The sequence below is a fragment of the Tamandua tetradactyla genome, chromosome 9, assembly GCF_023851605.1.
Source record: "Tamandua tetradactyla isolate mTamTet1 chromosome 9, mTamTet1.pri, whole genome shotgun sequence".
NCBI classification, from domain to species: Eukaryota; Metazoa; Chordata; class Mammalia; order Pilosa; family Myrmecophagidae; genus Tamandua; species Tamandua tetradactyla.
Window position 1 is genome coordinate 36551967 of NC_135335.1, and position 19721 is coordinate 36571687.

The following is a 19721-nucleotide window of genomic DNA, read 5'->3' on the forward strand; positions in this document are numbered from 1 at the left end:
ACAAACAGAATTTGGAGAACACATTCTCTGTAGTTTATAGCCATAAGAACAAATTTACATAATGCCCCACGTACCCCCCAAAAGCCCTTTCTGGAATACACTTTACCTTGGGAAATGCTTGCAGACAGTGTATCAGTGAAGGTATCTCTTTCTGAGTCAAGGAGAGACTCACCCAGAGTTTCACCCATAACTGGCAAAGAATAGGGATTTGCCGAAATTCACACTGATATTCTGTCTATTTCTTGTAAAGGACTGATCCATTAAAAAAAAAAAAGAAAGAAAAAAAAGAAGACGACGACTTGCAGTAACCGAACACGTGAATACACCAATGAGTCAAGACCTCCATTTCCAAATATTTGGGAGAGGCGGGAATAAACACCAAAAGGACCAGGCCTGAATTGGCAGGCCAGGAACTATTAAAAGAGCCAGCTGTGACAAAATGTTGTGTCATAATGTTGTCCACTGCTTTGGCAAGACTTGATATATTACAAGGAAAACATTGCCACACTGTCTGGCCAGTGACCCACATGCAAAGTGTCTTGTGAGGGGCACAGACCATAGAGTCTTGAGAATTATCAGAGCACAGAGGTGGTTCGATAATCAGATGCTTCTTAAAAGGTACACTTTAAATCTCCATGTTAAGACATGCCGGGTAACTTTATTTGGACAAAGTTTCTTCTAGCTGCTCAGCTTCTGGTTGAATTATGAATCCCCTCATCTGAAGAAAACTTTGGAACTCAAATATGTAATCATCTTTTTATTTTTATTTTTTTCTCTCTATTATCGTTTTATTTTTTTCTGTTGTCTTTCTATTTCTTTTTCTGAATCGATGCAAATGTACTAAGAAATGATGAATATGCATCTATGTGATGATATTAAGAATTACTGATTGTATATGTAGAATGGAATGACTTCTAAATGTTGTGTTAATTTTTTTAATTAATAAAAAAATAAAAAATAAATAAAAATAAATAAATTTGGTATCAGCACGCCACTGAAACGTTATATCTGTAAGGCATTCTACTGCTTTTCGTAGTCCCAGATGACACTGCCTGCTGCCCAAATTCTATAAAATTAAATAGCCGAGAGAACGGAGACAAAGCCTGACACTCACTAAGGTTTTACTTATCGGGTTTACATTTTTAAAACTTTCAGCTTTATCCATCAGTGACAAATGCAGCAATATTGCATCAGCTGATGTTTGAACACCAGGTGATGTTTAAATGATAAGTGCCATGTCATAATGAAAAAAAACAAAACAAAGACCAAAAAAACCACTCTCTTCACTCTCTGTGAAGAATAGCGCGTTACCAGAAAAAAAACAGAGAGTGACGCTGATAGGCTGGCGAGGAATTGTGGTCAGTTTTGTAATCAGGAAAAAGCTGGCTTCTTGCTCAAGGCCTTTGCCCTTTTTGGCAAGGAGAAATGCTAGCTGTGCCAAATGCCTAATGTGGGAGCAGGCCTTTTCTTGTCACATAAGTGGCCCTAATAAAACTGCAGTGACTTGTGGACTTAAAAAGATACCCCCACGTACGGCAGAAAATCAGATGGCAATAACCCTGTTATACTTACCCCAATTTTCCCCACATGGAATATATATATAGTTCATCTACATTCAGTTTCTCAGGTTAAAGCAAGTTTCTTGACAGTCCAAATGGCTGAGGCATTTCTAGTTGTGTAGAACTAGTTTTAGCCATATTCAGTGTGAATTCTAAATAAACACCTTGCTCCTTCCCTCTCAATGCTGGGAAATTTATTTATGTTACAAAGTAATCCCGACACGATGACATAATATTTGAGGGTGTGGTTCAGTGTAAGATTCTTGATTGGATTTTGGGTGAATCAAAGTAAATTATTAAAGTCAAGGGTGCTTTCGTTCTTTCTAATAAAACCGAACAAAAATTAAAGTGTCATTCTGCCTACAAATACTCCTCCTCAAGGTTCCAAGATGTGTTTGTGTCTGGTAGGCAAATTACAGCCGTATTTACTATTAAATGGCAGTATACAAACCAAGCAATATACAAAGCAACCCAAGCCACTCACAAAATGTCGATACAATGCAGACTATCTGATCAAATTTCATATTAAATTTCATTATAATATTTTGTCTTACAATACTGTAGAGTGAGTTTACTTCAAACACAATTTGCTCACATAGGAAAAAAATGGACCAAAATCAACTGGGCCAAATAAATTGAGTAAAATCCATTTCCATCTAATTACAGACTTGTTGGGTTCTTAGACACTGAAAAGATTTATTTTACATCTATCCATCACTTGTTCATTCAACATTTGTCAAATGCCTACTAAATTCCAGGTATTATTCTAGGCATAGAAAATAAATACATTAATAAGCCAAGGTTCCTGTTCTCAATGAGTTCATATTTCAGTGTATTTATTAAAGTTATCCCAAATACACCTACAAGAGTGATCTCTTAACTGATTTTAACTTCTGAATGCCAATTATCATGCATATATATCAGAAATAGTATATTTGCTTAAACAAAGTCTTTCTTATTGGTGGACAGCGTGTGGTCACCAGAAAATTCATGAGATTACACATGCATGTGAGTATTTCTACCATTATAGTTTCAGCTTTCCCAGCATCCAATTCTTTATAATAAAAAAACCTGAAGATATTATAAGATGCTTTAAAAAATGATTTCATTGGAATGGAATCATGGAGGTTTCCACCTAACCAAGGAAACCTCTATATAGAAGTCTACTGCTATTCTGTACAGAAGCCCCTAGAAGGAGAGTCCTTGGTAATTTTATGGAGTAAGGAGTGGTGGTAAAAGAGCCACCTTCCTTAGGCACCATGCACAAAAGCTAACTCAATTCCTTCTACTGAGGGATGTAGGGCTCTGCATGATCTAGAGGTTGGGAAGGCAGCTCTTCATGAACTTCTGGATATCTATAATGTATGTGGTTATGTGTATACTACCAAACCGGCAGGAGGAGATAGAATGGGGATAATCAGGAATGACTATTCATGAAGAGGGTGAAAAGTTTATTTAACTCTATCCTGGTTCATGAGTGTGGAAAACACTTGACAGTCTAGTGTTAGACTGAGATGAGACAGCTACTCTTTGATATTTAGTCTTCAATATTACTTTATGGAATCTGTCTTTGACCAAAAGGAAATAAATAATACTCAGTCCCCCAAAACAAACTCCTCCAATTCAGTACCTTTAGGAGAAGGCACCTAGACTAATAAAAGTGAATGATTTGGGGGGTGTGAGGGTAGCTCAGTAGTAGAATTCTCAGCTGCCAAGCAGGAGACCCACGTTTGATTCCCAGCCCATGCACTTCCCAAACAAACACAGAAACCAACAAAAACAACAAACAAACAAAAAATTCAACAAAAATTCAACGGGATACTCACATGGGAAAAGAATGAAATGTGACCCCACTGTACAGTATACAAATAAAAATCATTTAAAAAAATGAATGATTTTTTATTAAAAAGGCAGAGAAAGCCTAAAAAAAACCCATAGTTAACAGAATCACTGTATTTTATCTGTACGAAGTTCTCCCCCCCCCCCAAGTATTGTACAGTGTTTGGCATGATTTAAGTCAAAGATCACCATGAAACAGGATCTATATACTTTTATGTTGGGTTATTCTTGAAAGCTAATTAAAATTTTGCTTTTTAGCTACAACTTAAATTTGGATTTTATCCTCTAGATTGGATTTTAAAAACTGCTTTCAAAGCTCTCTTTTTCTTACATGTAAACTTTGGATGGATCGGTATATAATATTACCTAGAGTCTTATTTTCTTTTGCTATCAACCCATTTTCAAAAGTTGCTCCATTAGTGAGTGTTACTAAAACTTAGGCTCCTCCTAAAAGTTTAGGAGCTCCTTGAAAGAACAGCATCTTGCTCCTCTCTGTATCTCTGAAGTCTAGCCCAGTGTCCCTAGTTGGCATAAAAATACATGTTTATTGTTTTTATTGATGTGAATGATGACAGGGCAGCTGCTTGCCACATTCCTCTCACATGGATTATTCAAGGAGGAGCTGAGAGAGCTAATGGACCAATAACAGCATCAATCTTCTTGCTCGGACAAGACTTGAATTTCCCTGTGGTGCTCTCTCTGGAGGAAGTGAGATAATTGCTAACGACCAGCATGACTGCTGCAGCACATGCCTCCCCTTACCCAAAAGAAGTGCTGCATTTTTCAAGTGCAATTAAAGTTGGCTTGGAACCTTGTCTTCTGCTGGTGGTTGCATCAGTTCAGGGTTTCTTCGGAGTCAAAGGGCAGACAACATGGGAAGAATGATGTGCCAATGGGACACATGCCTTTTAGTGGAACAAATAATCTGTCTTCTTAGAAGTAAATTCCACCACCACCCACCCAGCAAGCTGAGTCTTCCCACAGAAAGACAGGGGATGGCCAGTACCAAAACAGACACGTCTCATTTGCTTTTGTCTTTTTTGGTAGAGAAATTCATTCTTCTTTAATCACGAACTCTAATTTGGTTTCAGAATTTTAAAAAGAAACGTATTTTCGATACAAGATTAATATTTTAAACCACTATGCCATCTTGATTTTCAATACTAACAGAATGAAACTACGTTACCTTGAAACCAACAGTTTCAGTTGGTGTGTGTGTATATATATATATATATATTTTTTTTCTTCAGTTGGTGTATAATTGATCTTCAAAATCCTGATTCAGATTCTAAAGTCCTAAAGCTTTTACCTGGGCTCAGCCACAAATCTGCTGGGTCCTTTCGCTGGTCCACACGTCTCACCTATAGTGTAGTCCATCGATAGTTGGTCCAGATGTCTCACCTTTCTGCAAAATGGATTAATCCTTAAAGCCCACTGGGGTCTGACATTGAGATGCCTACAATTATTTTACTGGAAGTTGAATAGGTATTCTGTATATTATATTCTTACTCATGTTTGAATTCTGAGTTTTCCTTTTCATATCTGACTGGTAATTAGGGGACAGTATAAAAGGTACTTTTGTCTGGAAAAATAATGCCCAATAGTAAAACTCTCAAAAAGAAAAATCAGTTGAGAATTTCCTTTTTTTCCCCCCCATTGCCTATAGTACCTGAAAAAGAGCCTAACGTGTCTGACCACTTCTAGGGATCAATTAAAAACTTTTCAAATTATTGTATCTTTGAACCAAAGAAGTCCACCTAAAATATGCTGACTTGTCTTTGCAGGTAATTTTTAAAATTCTCTAGTAATTGGGTTTCCATAGGCTATATTTTCAACCGACCCATAGGTATGTTACGGGAAATGCGAAACCTCTAAAATAGCTAGCTATCTTCTTTGGTTTTCAGATTTTATCAATTAATTTTTCCAGATTGGTTATATAGAGATTTCCTGGGTAACCTATCCAGTCATTGGTGAGCCACGTCTGTAAGGGATGTAACCCACAGATATCCTACGAGCAAGCTTGGTGTGCTTTATGTAAAGTAAGCAGTTTCCCCGTTCTGTGATCCTGCTAAAGGAAACCGACTATTGAAATCTCAGACTCACAAAGCTTAATACCAGGAAGGTTACACATATTCGCTCTTAGTTTTTCATGGAGGGAAAAATGGGTTCCAGAGAAATTCAATCAGTTTGCCCGACGTTATGACCCAGATAGAGAATAGCCGAGTTTGAGCCAGAAATCAGGTTTCTTGATTCCAGTCCAAAGCTCTACACTGTGCTCTCCCTCATTAAATTATTACAATGAAACGTTCACAGGAATTGTTCCTATCAGGGATCCTGAATGCCAACAAACATGTAAGAAGTTCATCGGCATAAAACCATTTGTATTATATGACTCAATAGGGACGCATGACCCACAAAAATATGAACGGTCACCCCGCAGTTCAAGGTCAGTGAGTTAGGATTTGGTAATATTTTTATTTTGCTAATAAATGCCCTTTACTTCATTCCTATGTTCTTCATAAGCCATCATAGAATCTTGGGGATCTTTTGGTACCAACAGCTTTCTACTGACACAGTTCCTTGGCCTTATGAAAATAATAGCATTATTATGTGAAAATGTCCACTTTGAGGTAACAATGCCCCAATTTAAAAATACCTTAGATGGTGACTGCATGATAATTCTGTATTTTTGACATGATTTTTCTTTAAACCCATGACTTCTCAAAAAAAATAAATGAGACATAACAAACCAAAAATACCTTGCCTGTATATTATTTAATTCAGCTGATACAACAATGTTAGGAGATTACTGAAAGCAAAACAAGAAAATAATAGCAGCTATTGAATAGGGCTGCAGCATGGAATAGATGATTTTTTTGGCTGTAAAACTCTGCCCATAGGTCTTTGGTCAGTATGGCAAAAAGAGTCAAATAGACCTGGATTGAATTCAAGCTCTGTCACCTACTTTGGACTTTTAGTTTGGGTTTTTTCATCTAAGAGAGTAATTATGAGACTTAGAGGATATGATTTAAATAAATCAGTGCCTGCAACAGAGTAGGTCTCAAAATTAACATACTATGAATTCTTCCAAGCAAAATTTAAATTTGACTGGACTAATAAAAAATCAATCCAATGGCACTTAATTAAGAAAATAACAAAAAGAGCAGTCACCAAGTAACCCTCCCATTACTTTTGTGTTCAAATGAGCTACATAAATAATTTTCAGGCAGGTAGGGTATACAAGTAGCATATGGAATCTTCAAAAACAAATATGAATTTTAAAAGTCCACTCAGAAGAAATAGACACATTCAAGCCACAGCTGTAGTCAAAGACATTTGATATAGAATAAAATATATCTGTGAAATTCATACATAAAACTGAATTTTAATGAAAATTAAACAATGGGTAGTACGGAAAATATTTTTGGGTCTATTTTCCATTAAGGGTCATCAATCCATCAATAGTAGATTGGGCCAAACTAAATGTTTACTGTCTTCGTTAGATGCATATTATCAAAATAACAGCATTATATTTCCACTCCCCAGAGCATTATAAAATCGGTTCCATTCTAGGGCTCTACATTCTGATCTATAGACTCTGTCTTAAAACATTAGTGAAAATTAGCAGACTGATAAATATAAACTAGCTTTAAGACTCAAATTTCACATTTATTGAGCACCTACTCTGTCAGGCGCTCTGCTAAGTGTTTTAAACTAGAACATCTTATTTTGACCATAAAAACGACATGGGCTTGACAGGTAGCTCCCTCTTTTTTGCAGAAAGGAAAAGGGTGAGGCCAATGTCAGGATTAGATAATTGGGCTATTACAGACCAAGCAATAGACACAAGTGTCATATAACCAGGGATACAAAGATGAGTAAGACTGGGTCTCAATTCTCAAGTCACTTTCCTCTTTTTAGTGAAGAGGAGTAAGACAAGTATAAATCACAGTACTGCAAGAGAAAGTAGGTGAGACTTGAGACAAGGACAAATCATAATGACCAAGTTATTGTAGTACCTTTTCTTTGTGTCAAGCCTCATGTAATATAGTACCACCAATTTTTATCCCTTATCTCTAGTCTTCATAACAACCTTGTGAAATAGGTGAGTATCATTAGTTTACAGATGAGGAAACTGAGCCTCAAAGAATTTAAGTTATTTGCTGAGGTCACATAGCTAAAAAGTGGCAGGAAGAGATTTAAACCAGATGCAACTAAGTACCAAAGAGGTTGTAGAAAGGACAGGTCCCTGCTAATGGAGAGTAGGGATGGAAGGAATCTGAAAAGACTTCAGGGAAGAAAAGCAATTAGAGATGAACCCTGAAAAGAAAAACTTTGGTCTGGTGGCAAGGAGATGGAATAGAGTATGGGAAAAGGCAAGATTGAATAAAGAAAAGAGTGAAAAGGAATTAGGTTAAATGGAAATCTGAGTGTAGGGTACCTATGGAGAGCGGTGGAATTTAAAAGCCCAAGGGAGACTCAATAATGAATTTAGATCAATAGCCACAAAAATATTTTAGAACTATACCTGAATCGTGTGTACGAGACTGAACAATTACATACACGTGTGGTACAGGATAAAAGAAACCTCTTTACTGAAGATAATAAGAGTTTCAGCTTAAGTATAATACACTTTACACATATTAAATCCTTGTACTTGTTTATTAGAGAAGTTGTGGGTTTACAGAACAATCATGCTTAAAATACAGAGTTCCCCATATATCACCCTATTATCAACCCCTGACTTTGTAGAAATGCACAATTCTTTCCTAAAATTTTTTATTCAAGTACCATATATACAACCTAACATCTGCCCTTTTAACCACAGATGCTTGGTGTTTTGAAAAGTAGTACCACAGTGTGTTCTAGTCTCTGCTTTTGCTTTTCTCAAAGGAAACATTATTTTCCCTAAAGGACAGACTACACTATTGCTTTTCTAAATGAAAAGAGGTTTTAAAAAATAACGTCTTATTATTACAGAAGCAATCTATGTTCACTGCTGAAACTTAGAAAATACAGCTTGGTAAAAAATAAAATCATCTTATTTCCACTACCCAGAGATAATCAACGTCAATCCCTTACTGCTTCTCTTTCTGGATCTTACTGTGTATACACGTATGAACATGGGTATCCACACACACAGCCACATACACACAAATATATACACATCTAGTACTGCTATTTCTTAGTCAAAATGAGATACGGTACTTATTGGTGGTAACTTGCTTTTTCCAACAATCGTCTCCACCTTTCTAGTTCAGTATATTTTCATTTCAAACAATGCCCAGACTATATTCAGATTTTCCCAGCTGACCCCACATTTTGTTCCAAATCTGAATCTGACTAGGATGGTGCACTGCATTTGGTTCTTATGCCCCTAAGGTCTCCCCCAAGTAATTTCCTTATTTTTAAGATCAGTGGCTTATTGAAGAGATTAGGCAGTTGTCATTAGAATGTCCCACCTTCTGGATTTGTCTGGTTTTTTCCTGTAGCAGCACTTAGCTTGCACCTCTATCCTCTGTGCTTCCTATACACTGGATATTTATCTGTGGAGTTATGGATTCATGTCAAACATTTTTGGCTTCAATATTTTCTAAGGGATGTTGTGTGTTCTCTATTTCATCCATCAGAGGCCTCCAGCATCTGAAGGGGGCTTAGTGATGCTAAGAATAATATTAGTTTAACTTGATCTTGGTTACTTTTCTCTCCTTGTAATTAGAAAATAATCAGTGTAGCGTTACTCCAGTGTTAGAATGATGTTGTTTCATCACTCATTCACCTAAATGTTTTAATACATTTGACCATCTTTTCCTGAATCAATACTTTGACTTGAGTTTACAAAGTGTTTCTAATCCTATCACTCCCGCTATCATTAGTTGGCATTTCCGTATAGGAAGAACTTTCCTTTAGGAACTGAAACTATGTGGTTACCCTGAGATATATTTCCTACTAGAAAGGAGGAATGTTTAATTTGTTCTCTTTTATTAAAACGGTAGTATCTTAAATGCCACACTTATTGGTGAGATGTCCGTTTCCTCTGCTCATTGAATGCTCATATCATAAAATACTTGACTGTTATATCTAAGTCCAACTTTCTCCAGTTATCTTAAGAGGATTTTATTTCAACTTCACTTTTCTCTCTTCTCATTGGTCCAATGACAGCTACAAGTAGGATTACTCTCTAGGTTCTTTCGGAATCCAATCCTTTTTCTTTATGTTGCCTAACCAAAACCATCCACCAGCCATTCAATAATATAAATAACATCTCAATTTTACCTAGAAATTGCCACTAGCAGAGATTTTCTGCTTTCAGTCAGTGGTTATTCCTAAATGATAGGAGATAGGTAGAATACAAACTTGACTGGTTCTTCCAAGGTGAGTCGGTGAGCCCGCATAACTTCAGTAAGAGTCTAAGATTCCTGACAGGTTTGCAGACTAATGAAACCACATTCCAACCATACAGTTTTTTCATCCTACACAGGAATTTTTAGTCAGATATAGTGAGCTCTAGGAATACGTTATTTTTTTCTTTACATTATGCTTTTATATTTACAAACCTGAGCTTTATTTTAATAAACTTTCAATTTGTATCCAGCAGAATCATCTTGTTGAAACCCAAGGGGAAAAGAAGACTAAAATGTGCAGTCAGACAAGAAATAGCTCCTTCAATTCTAAAACAAGCACCCTGCCCCAAATTAAAAAAAAAAAGGGAGTCTTGCCTCAGTTCTTCTTTCTCATTATGTTTTCACTTGCTATCTGTTGCGCACAGTTAGATGAACAGCTCAAAATGCCTAAAGCCACTTTGGGCAAATTGACAAGCATCCTACACATTGAAATGAGAGGTGGGAAGGAGGCCAGATTGCTTAATTGTTACTTGGGAATCCGAGGAGGTGGACAAGCCAAAATCTTTATGGGGATCCAAGAGTACAATTCCCTCCTTAGGCAGCTGGGGTAAACAATGGACCGGATTCTCATTCTGCGTAATGTTATGGTATGATTCCATTGTATAGCCTATTGTTTCTTTCATGTACTGCCTGCAGGAGAAGTGTATTGTTATCTATAGGAGCGCTTCCCTAAGAGAGTTACACAGGATGAGAACAGCCTCCAGCCGACTAATGAATGATGGCATATTTGGTCTAGAATGGAACATTCTGATAGATAAACACTTTGGGAACTGTGTACCTAAAAGACCTATGCATTAAGGTTGGGAGCTTCGGTGTCCAAGACTTGATGAGATAAGCAATATACCACCCTGATTAAAGGGAACTTGGAAAGAGTGTGGGGGGTGGTCAGTGGGGGTTGGGAAGAGGGGATGGTATTCATGGATATCAGAAGTAAGAAGAGAAGACTGTCAGATCTGCAACAAATCTTAGAGACATTTGATCTAACCCTCTTCACTGGCAGATGGGGAAACCAAGGCACAGAGAGGTTAAGTGACTTGCCCAAGTTTATACAGAGTTGGTAATAAAGCCAGAACTAGAACCCATGCTACCCTAATCACTGGGCCCATTCTTTCCATGAAAACAGTGTGTTTTTTAATCTTGGGTCTCCTCAGTAGAGGTCCTAGAGTTCTTTATAAGAAGGTTTTTTTTTAAGTAACTTTTTTGAGGTATATATCATAAAATACACTCATTTCAAGTGATAACATTTAGTTCAGTTATACCTCTTAGTATAACATTAAGTGTCCAAGACTTGAGTGATAAATTCCAAACAAAAAGGACACTGATTTTTTAAGGCCTTCAAGAAAGAACCCTATACCCCCAAACTTAAATGTCCCCAAAAAGCTCAGCCCCATTGTCTGACTTGGAGGTAAGAGTCTAAGCAAGTTGGCTGTCATTTTTTGAATCATGTCCCTGTTCAAATCCAAAGGCCATTATTGAAATACAGTATTCCTCTTTCTCACCTCCTTTTCTCAGCTTAATGATTAGTTTCTCATAATCAGTTCTTTAGACCTGATCTAGTTTTTGGTACTAGAAAGTTCCAGTATAATTAACTCCTTAAGGTGGGCCAACAGGGACTTCAACCCTTGTGCCACAAAGGAGCTCTGGGTTAATCCAGGCTCCACCACAGTTAATTGTACATTTCTAGGCTTCAATTTCCTGATATGTAAAACAGAAAGTATTATCTACCCCCATCTATATTATTCTATGAAAGAACTTTACCAATTTTAAAGCTCTATGCAAATATAAGACTATCATTTTCTTTCTGTTCCGAGAACACTAAAAAGCATTTTTCTTCAAGTGGTTACTTAAGAGTGTCATTGAATAAATAGGAGTAAGAAAACTGAGAGGTAATATGCTGAAATGCTAACATTTGTTATTTCTCAGTGGTGGGATTATGAATGACTGTTTTCTGCTTCATATTTTTCTGCAATAGTACTTTTGCTCTTATCACTTAAAAAGTAATTGTAAATAGAATAAAGGATCTTTTCAACAATTGAGTATTAACAAAAATAACAGCCATCAAATCTGGAGGATTCTGTAAAGGAGATGGGTCTGCAGCAAACATTCTCTAGATGATAAAAATAAATTTCTGCGCAGATCATTAAGATAAATGGTAGAAATGTTTAGCTATGCTTTTTCAAAGAAGAGGGGTGAAGTTATCAAGAATAACGTATTTCCATTTTTCTAAAGAATTATTATCTTCCATCTTTCTTTTTCCCCTCCAAAGTGTTTCTATTCGATATCAGCATGATTAGTCCTCAGAGTATCACGAGGTAAAAGACAATAGGGAAAACTCAGACAGGAAGCTTCATGTTAGTGTTGCATAAAAGATACCACAAACTCCTGACCTGGTTATTGTCTGTTCCCCTCACTCTCTCCACAAGAACAACCAGCATTAACCTGGAACCTTGAGATGTTCATAAAGTATTCATAAATCTATTTCCAGCCCAGCTTCATTGTACTTCCTGAGACTCCTGATCAATCGCCTTTTGGTTCATTAACCCAAATATCATTTTTCCTTTAATACATTCTCTGTCTTCCCCTTGCTTATCCATCCTGATTAGTGGCTCCGAGACGAAGGGATTGAATAAGGAGACCACACACTTGCAGAGTGAGAGAGGACTCATAAAAATTATGCTAGGACACGTGCACAGGTGGTTCAGTGGTAGAACACTTGCCTTCCATGCGGGAGACCTGGGTTTGCTTCCTGGACCATGCATCCCCCCCAAAAAAAATTATGCTAGGGCAGAGGCATAAATTGGGACTGTTTTCAGCAAACCAAGATATAGGATCACTTTAAGATTAGCAAGGCGAGGTAATTTAGAGAGGAGGGAAGTTTCGGGGTGCCACTGGTCCTGGTAACTAAAAACCAGGTCAGCCCTGCCATAGCTGGTTTTTCCACGTCCTCTTCCTCCTCCAATGCTTCCAATGGTTAGTGATTAATCTAGAATCACATTAATGCTATCTTATTGGAAATGCATAATTAGAACGTGGTGGTGTGAATTTTGTTTTGTTTTGTTTTCTTCTTTTTGTAATGTTAAAGGTTCACACAGGACAGTTCTTTTGCAAAGGAAGGAGGAATTGCAAAGTTTTTGCCCTAGGCTCTCTTGCAGGCAGAACTGTTGCATCTGGCCCCTTTTCAAGCAACCAGATGTGAAGCAAATAATGACCATTTGGATTACAAATCTCATTTTAATATCTTTCAACACAAATAACAATAACAGCCAATAATAGGAGAGATGTCACAAGTTAGCACCTGGCTAATTGCCAGATAAACGAGAAAAGGAATAAGTTTTACAGGGACTCCAAAGAATATGTCAAAATGGAATGGTCAGGTAAGGCTTAATGGAAGAAATGGGATTTCAGCTAGAGAGCGCAGCCTAAAGCAAAGCAGGACATAGATATTCTAAGAGCTGGAAGTCAGCTACCATATATACCTTTGGTATTTGCACAGAACTCAAAAGATACTTAATACTCCATAAGTATTTACTGCGTGAGTAAAGACTACTGACTGATGAACTGATTGACAGGTGAATGAATGAACACAGGGAAAGGAAGTGTGGACTGTGCTAGGCAAGGAAAGCAAAAAAAGTATGTCTGGGGGGTAGTGAGTGCAAATAACTTACTACCCTATAAGGTAGTCTAGAGAGTGGTTTATCCAAGGTTATATAGTTAGAAGACAGTGCAGGAGCTAGGATACAGGTCTCCTGACTTTCAGGGAGGCATAGAGGAAATAACGGAAGGAATGCTAGCTTTAAAATGAGATGAATCTCAGTGAAATTCCCAGCATCACCATATCCCAGCTGTATAACTGTGGGCAAGTCGTTTAACCTCTTTAAGTCTCCATTTCCTCATTTGTAAAATAGGGTCCTTGTGGGGATTAAAGAAATAATGGGCATGAAGTGCTGGACACTTAGGAAGTGTTCAATAAATAATAGTTTCCTTCTTCAGACTGCATTTCAAATGGGCATTTTACTTCATTAAAAGAGACACTCTTGTATTACTGACATATTTCTTTGTACAAGTTGGGTTGTGACTTGATTTACTCAAGTCTAAGTTTGACATAACTTTTAGATGGCTCTGGAGTGCAGACATAGGTATATCTGCAAACTTAGTAAAAGCGTTTTTACACAACTGCATTACATATGGTGTCAGATCAAAGCTTTCACAATTTGATAAAATTAATAATACTGAGGAATATCTTGGTAGAGAGTGGCGAGGCTGCTCTGTAGCACCCACATGCAAAATAAAAACAAGTGTAATATAATTTTAATAACTACTTAAAATTCTTCAATGAACTGAATGTTTCTCATGTATCTTTAGAAGCAATGGACAACTGCCTAGGACAAAGAAAAAGGTAGTTAAAAAATGATTTATTTTTAAAAAGCTGCTTCCAGGGCATTTCCTGAGATAATCTTCAACACTTTCTTTATCTACATTGAAATGTTATTTTTTTATTCAGAGTGAAATTCAGACATTATAATTTCCTGAGTCATCAATTCAGGATTAAGTAATTTCGACTTAAATTTTATTCACTGCTGACAGAAAATGCCTTACTATGCTTAAGTAAGATTTCACACAACCAGAAATTAAAAGGGCTTTCTGGCTGACTGAGTTAACCAGAAATTCAATTTTACCTAGAACAATGTACACATTGTACATTCCAGTTCACTAACATTTCACATGACTCGATTGTGGCAAAAGAGCTGAAAAAATGTTTAATTTGACAATCGTCAGCATAAAACCACCTCAACAAGTGAGGCAGGCAGACACTGTGTGAATCAAACACCAATCACATACTCAAATAACATTATCTTTTTGATTACATGGAGTAGCGGTGTGTGTGAGAAAATGAATTAAAATGTAAGAGAAGTTGGGCAGTTTGTTTACTGGTTAGACATCTAAAATTGTTAACCTGTTAATGATCTAACAGAGAGTAAAAATACACAAAATGGTTTTCACAGGAAAAACTTCTTCTATAATTAAGGACCTCAAGAATTGATGGTAATCAGTGTATGTCGAATTGTCTCATCTGCTTTTTTTGGAATCAAGGACATCCCATATGTGGTTTATACCCATATCAAGTGGTACCAAACCAATTCTATGGCTCAAAGTAATTATTATTTATTATCCTTAGTGAGGAATGGTAAAAATTGCAAGGATAATTGAAAAATAGTGGCTCGGGCGGGCCACGGTGGCTCAGCAGGTAAGAGTGCTTGCCTGCCAGGCCTGAGGACCCAGGTTCGATTCCCGGTGCCTGCCCATGTAAAAAGAAAAGAAAAATAGTGGCTCTACAACTTGAAATGCTCCTTTTTATTCTCTTCTGATGGAGGTGGTAATGGGGGAGTAAATGATTGTCAGAATCAAGGAGAGAAAAGCTAGAGCTCAATGGTTCCTCGAGGTCTTAACTGGAACAGAATTTAATACCAGTTAGCCCAGTTTTACACTTGCTATGCATGTTTTGCAAGGGAAGACAGAGCTTTGCAAGTGCCATCGAGAAACCGAAGAATCACCTTGATTTGTTCAGTCGGTTTGTTTGGTTCGTTCCTAACAAAGGATGCTCACCAATTCCAACCTGAAAAGTATTTTGGAAAGAAGCAAGTGAAAACCCCTGGAATTTTAACACCTCATTTGCAGAGTGAATTTCAAAGGTCAAAGAAATTTCCCGAATCTAACTCAACCGTGGCATGGAACAATGGTCACTCTTACTCCTTGATGTTGGAGAGGGGATTTGTTGTCTCTGCAGACTTTGGACCTGAGGCCTTTCTCAACAGCGTCAGAAAAGCATCCCATGCCAGCTGTCACCTGGAGCATCACCCACAGTGACCTTCATTCCAGCATGGTTGAATGCTCCCCTCTCTTGAAAAAACTTACCAAGTAAATAGAGAGAGACAATGGCTTTGGTTTTTCCCAGGCTGCTTGAAATCAAACTCCTCATGGAGAAAAGTGACACATCTAGCTTCTCATCATAAATTTTCTGGTTCTTCAAGCTGCTGAATCTTTACTGGACCAGAGGCCAACTATAAATAAAATATTTGTTTCCTCACATGAAGCCTCATCTACCAAGATTCCACTTAGACAGCAGACTTATAGGTGGGTAAAACTGTATCGTTTTAACATCAACTGTGGCACTGCTCATGTGAAAACAAAATCAGCAGCAATGCCAAGAGGAAGAAGCAGATTGGGGCATAACATCTCAGTTCTCTTCTCTTTTCACCACGTGACTGTTTTCACTTTCTCATATTTTCAGTTGAATGATAATCCCTTTTCAATATAACTTCTAGTTATATAATAGTAAGTTTATGGCTCTTGCGAAATGCTACTATGAGAGTGCATATTTTGGAAAACATACTTAAAATTGAATCAACATCTCAGGGAGGAAAAAACATCACTAACCGTCCTCCCTGAAGTTCATATTTGTACCGTATAGCTGATTCTTAGAAGCTGTGCTGCTATCTTAACTCAAGACCCAGAATAACTGAGCAGATTCCACTGGAATCTCATTTTTTAGATCACTGGTTTTCTCTGTACAATATTTTAGTTTCTACCCAAGAATCAAACAGCCGCTTATTAAAATCAGCATTGTTATGCATGCCAAATCTACAGCTTGGTAATGGAAAATGATACAAAGATATCTTCAAATCACCAGATCACTGACTATAAAATCTGGTAACAGTAAAACGTACAACTCTGGCCCTAAACCTTGATCAGAAGAGAAGAACCATCAGTGAGCTCCAAAATAGCACTAAGTAAGACTGACAGTATTCTGGAAAGTATTATACATTATAAAAACTTGTAGTTGGACAAACACTATTTCAGTAAATTTTCTCATTTAAGAATATTAACCAGAGATGTCTCAGTTGATTTTTCTTTTTAACAGCTGCAACTTTTCTACCTTGTGATGTGTTAAAGTTACAAATTGGTTTTCTATTTGAGTGGGCTGGAAAAACTATATTTTGTATCACTGGGCTGCTGTAAATTTAAACTTGTTTCCTCTAGCTCTCAGCTCATTTTGGCAGAATACTAACTAAAAGTACAATAAACTATCCTGTCATACTTCAGGGGTTTTACAACTCCATCTACCATATTTGGGAAAGGGGGAGTTAGCAAGAACCCAGAAGGAAGTAAAAGGGAGCTGGTGACATTATGTAGCCTTTAGCTAGTCTGGGGACATCAAAATCATGTGTTCAATGGGAAGAGCTACTAAATTTGAGTCGACTTTTGTGGCTTTTTTTTTTTTCTGACAACAGCATCACTAAATTTTTCAGAAATAGATTTCTGATTAAAAAAAAAATCATTTTACTTCCATAATATAAAATACCATTTCTTTTGATAAAAGAAATATTCCTGGTAAAAGTTAAATTAATAGAAGATGGAAAGCTAAGTACTAATTAATTTTTAAGTTACTTCAAAAGGTATTTTGAAAATCTAAAGATTTCCATTAAATGTCAATTTCCAAGTTTAGCTCCCCTTTTTTTTTAAGTCAATGTAGCAGCCAAATGAAAACAACTAATTAAAAAGATACAAAGCTGGAAGTACATGAAAACGGACTATCCTAACTAAATCAATATGCCCCTGAATTGTCATGGAAGGGACTGCAAAGGAGGGATCAACGAGGAGAAAAAGAATGGAAAGAGCATGATAGAAGTCCCTTTATGAGTGACATTTTATTTTGTAATTCAACTTTCATTAATTTCATAAGTACATATTGAGCAGTTACGATGTGTCAGGCATTGCGCTAAATGCTGGGACACAAGGGAGAACAGGATAGAGTTTCTGTCTTCAAAAGAGTTTACACTTAGAAGCATCTTCAGACATTTCGAGAGTTGGTTTTTAATAGTGGGAAAAAGACTACATCCAGAAATTCTGACTTGTGGACCTAAGCTCTAAACATTTCCTTCGAGGCTTTGAAGATATTAGTTCTAAATTTAGTTCTTCTTACAAGTTCCTTTGATACATAAATCTCTAGGATTGCCACATCTACGTTAACAGATCAAAGTTTTCCCATTCCAGATGCTTGGAAAGTTAGGTATTAGAAGTGTCTTTTTAAAGAACAATTATTTAACCTAAATTTATGTATGGGAAAACTGAAACCGGACCAGGAAAAGTGACTTGATTAAGCTCCTGTGGCTGTCACATTGTCATCACTTTATTTTAATGAGATTTCTTCCAAATAAAATATAATGTTGGAGGTATACATATAACCATGCTTGTGTCAATCTCTGCTTCTCTGGCACCTTCTCTCTCATCTATCCTCCCTCTTATCTCTACTACTGACCAAGTCACCATGCTAACCTTGTTATTCTCTCATCCAAACTTAGTGGGAGCAGTCTCTTCTCACAATTTGCCTCTTTTTAATTCTGAATCAGAGAGACCTCATTCCTATGCTATCTTCTCCTCTTGCGATTTGCAAGCTTTCTCCTTCGCTTGGCTCAGTGGCTTCAGGGTAGTCATATTATTCACTGCCAAAATTCTCAGTGGTCTCAAATGACCCCTTCCATTAATTTACCATCCAAATTACCTTCTAAACTTCCTGGAACATTCACCCGTATCACTACATTGAAGCTGTAACTTAACCATTGACTTAGATCTTGCACGTGGCAAAGACCTTATTCCTTCTGTCACTCATTACCTTTTCTTCTCATTTTACAATATTCCAGTAAAATACATGTGCATGGCTTGGGAATCAGATGGATCTCCTTTTATATCTAGATTCAACCTTATATTAGCAGGGTGACCTAAGGTAGGTTATTTAACTGCTCTAAACTTTGATTTATTCATCTGTAAAATAAGGACCATCATAATTCTTACTTCATAGGGTTGCTGGGAAGACTAAATAAGACCATAGATAGCAAGTCATGAACACAATGCTGGGTGTATGAGAGGCACTCCCCCCAGCGCTGTTTTCCTTTGCTCTTAACTCTCTCTTCCTTTAGCAACAATGAAACCACTCTTTCCACTCTTCTAATCTTCCTGTATCTCTGTGACCGTTCTTAAGCCTTCAGCTTTCAACACATCCTCCAATCTCTGCCTCTGACACTCAAATCAACGTCTCTAGCTCTGACTCTCTCTAGAGTATTTCTACTTAGCTATTTCACCTCCACTTCAAATTCCACACATTCAAAATCAAGCTCATCTTTCTTCACCCCAAATAGGGCCTTTCTTCCAGATTTCTTTTAATAATGCCTCCATCAGCCCCTTCCAACACGAAAATGTGAGAGTGAGCACAGCCCTGACACCCCTAGAGAGTGGGAGAAAGATCAAAGGTGATGGTGGGGTTGGGTTTAATAAATGAGAATGAGCTGATCATCATACTGATATGTCTTTCAGCCTCTAGTACCTTAGAGTGGCTAGAAATAAAATCCTAAAATCGTGGAACTGTAATCCATACCAAACACTGAAATCTGTTCTACAACTAATTGTTGTGATGTGCTTTGAAATCTATTGCATTTATGTATATACATTATTTAAAGAGAAGGAGGAGTATAACAGAGAAGATAGGATTTAACAAATGAATATGATTGCTGAATCATTACACTGATATTTCTGTTGGTCTCCACTGCCTTGGAGCAGCCAGAAGAAAAAAGGAAAAATCGTGGATTTTAAAGTCACCAAACTTTAAAATCTGTTCTATAACTACTTGTTAAAATGTACTTGAAATTTTACTGATTTTTTGTATATATGTTAAATTTCACAATTAAAAAAGAAGAAGAAGAAAAGAAAGAAATCTAAAACTATAGAACAGCTCCACATAAGAAAATAAGGACTATTCCGGACTGGAGAAAAATGCACATCCACTCTAAAGACACAGAAATTCAAATTTTAAATAAACACTCCACAAATAAAAGAAAATAAATAATCCCTCCATTGCTCTGGACAC

At 36.9% G+C, this 19721-nt stretch overlaps 1 protein-coding gene across 5 annotated transcripts in view; it reads right to left on the reverse strand.

Annotated features, from left to right (window-relative positions):
* Positions 1-19721, reverse strand: part of PPARG (peroxisome proliferator activated receptor gamma) — a 121732-nt gene that overhangs the window by 72373 nt on the left and 29638 nt on the right. The window contains exon 1 of one of the 5 annotated variants that reach the window (XM_077116509.1): positions 107-3270. The exons of 3 other annotated variants lie outside the window; for them this stretch is intronic. In XM_077116509.1, the coding sequence (XP_076972624.1) occupies positions 107-188 (82 nt within the window). In that variant the 5' untranslated portion in view covers positions 189-3270. Of the gene's footprint in view, positions 1-106; positions 3276-19721 lie in introns of those variants that run through there. One more of the 5 variants, XM_077116513.1, reaches the window with a different exon arrangement.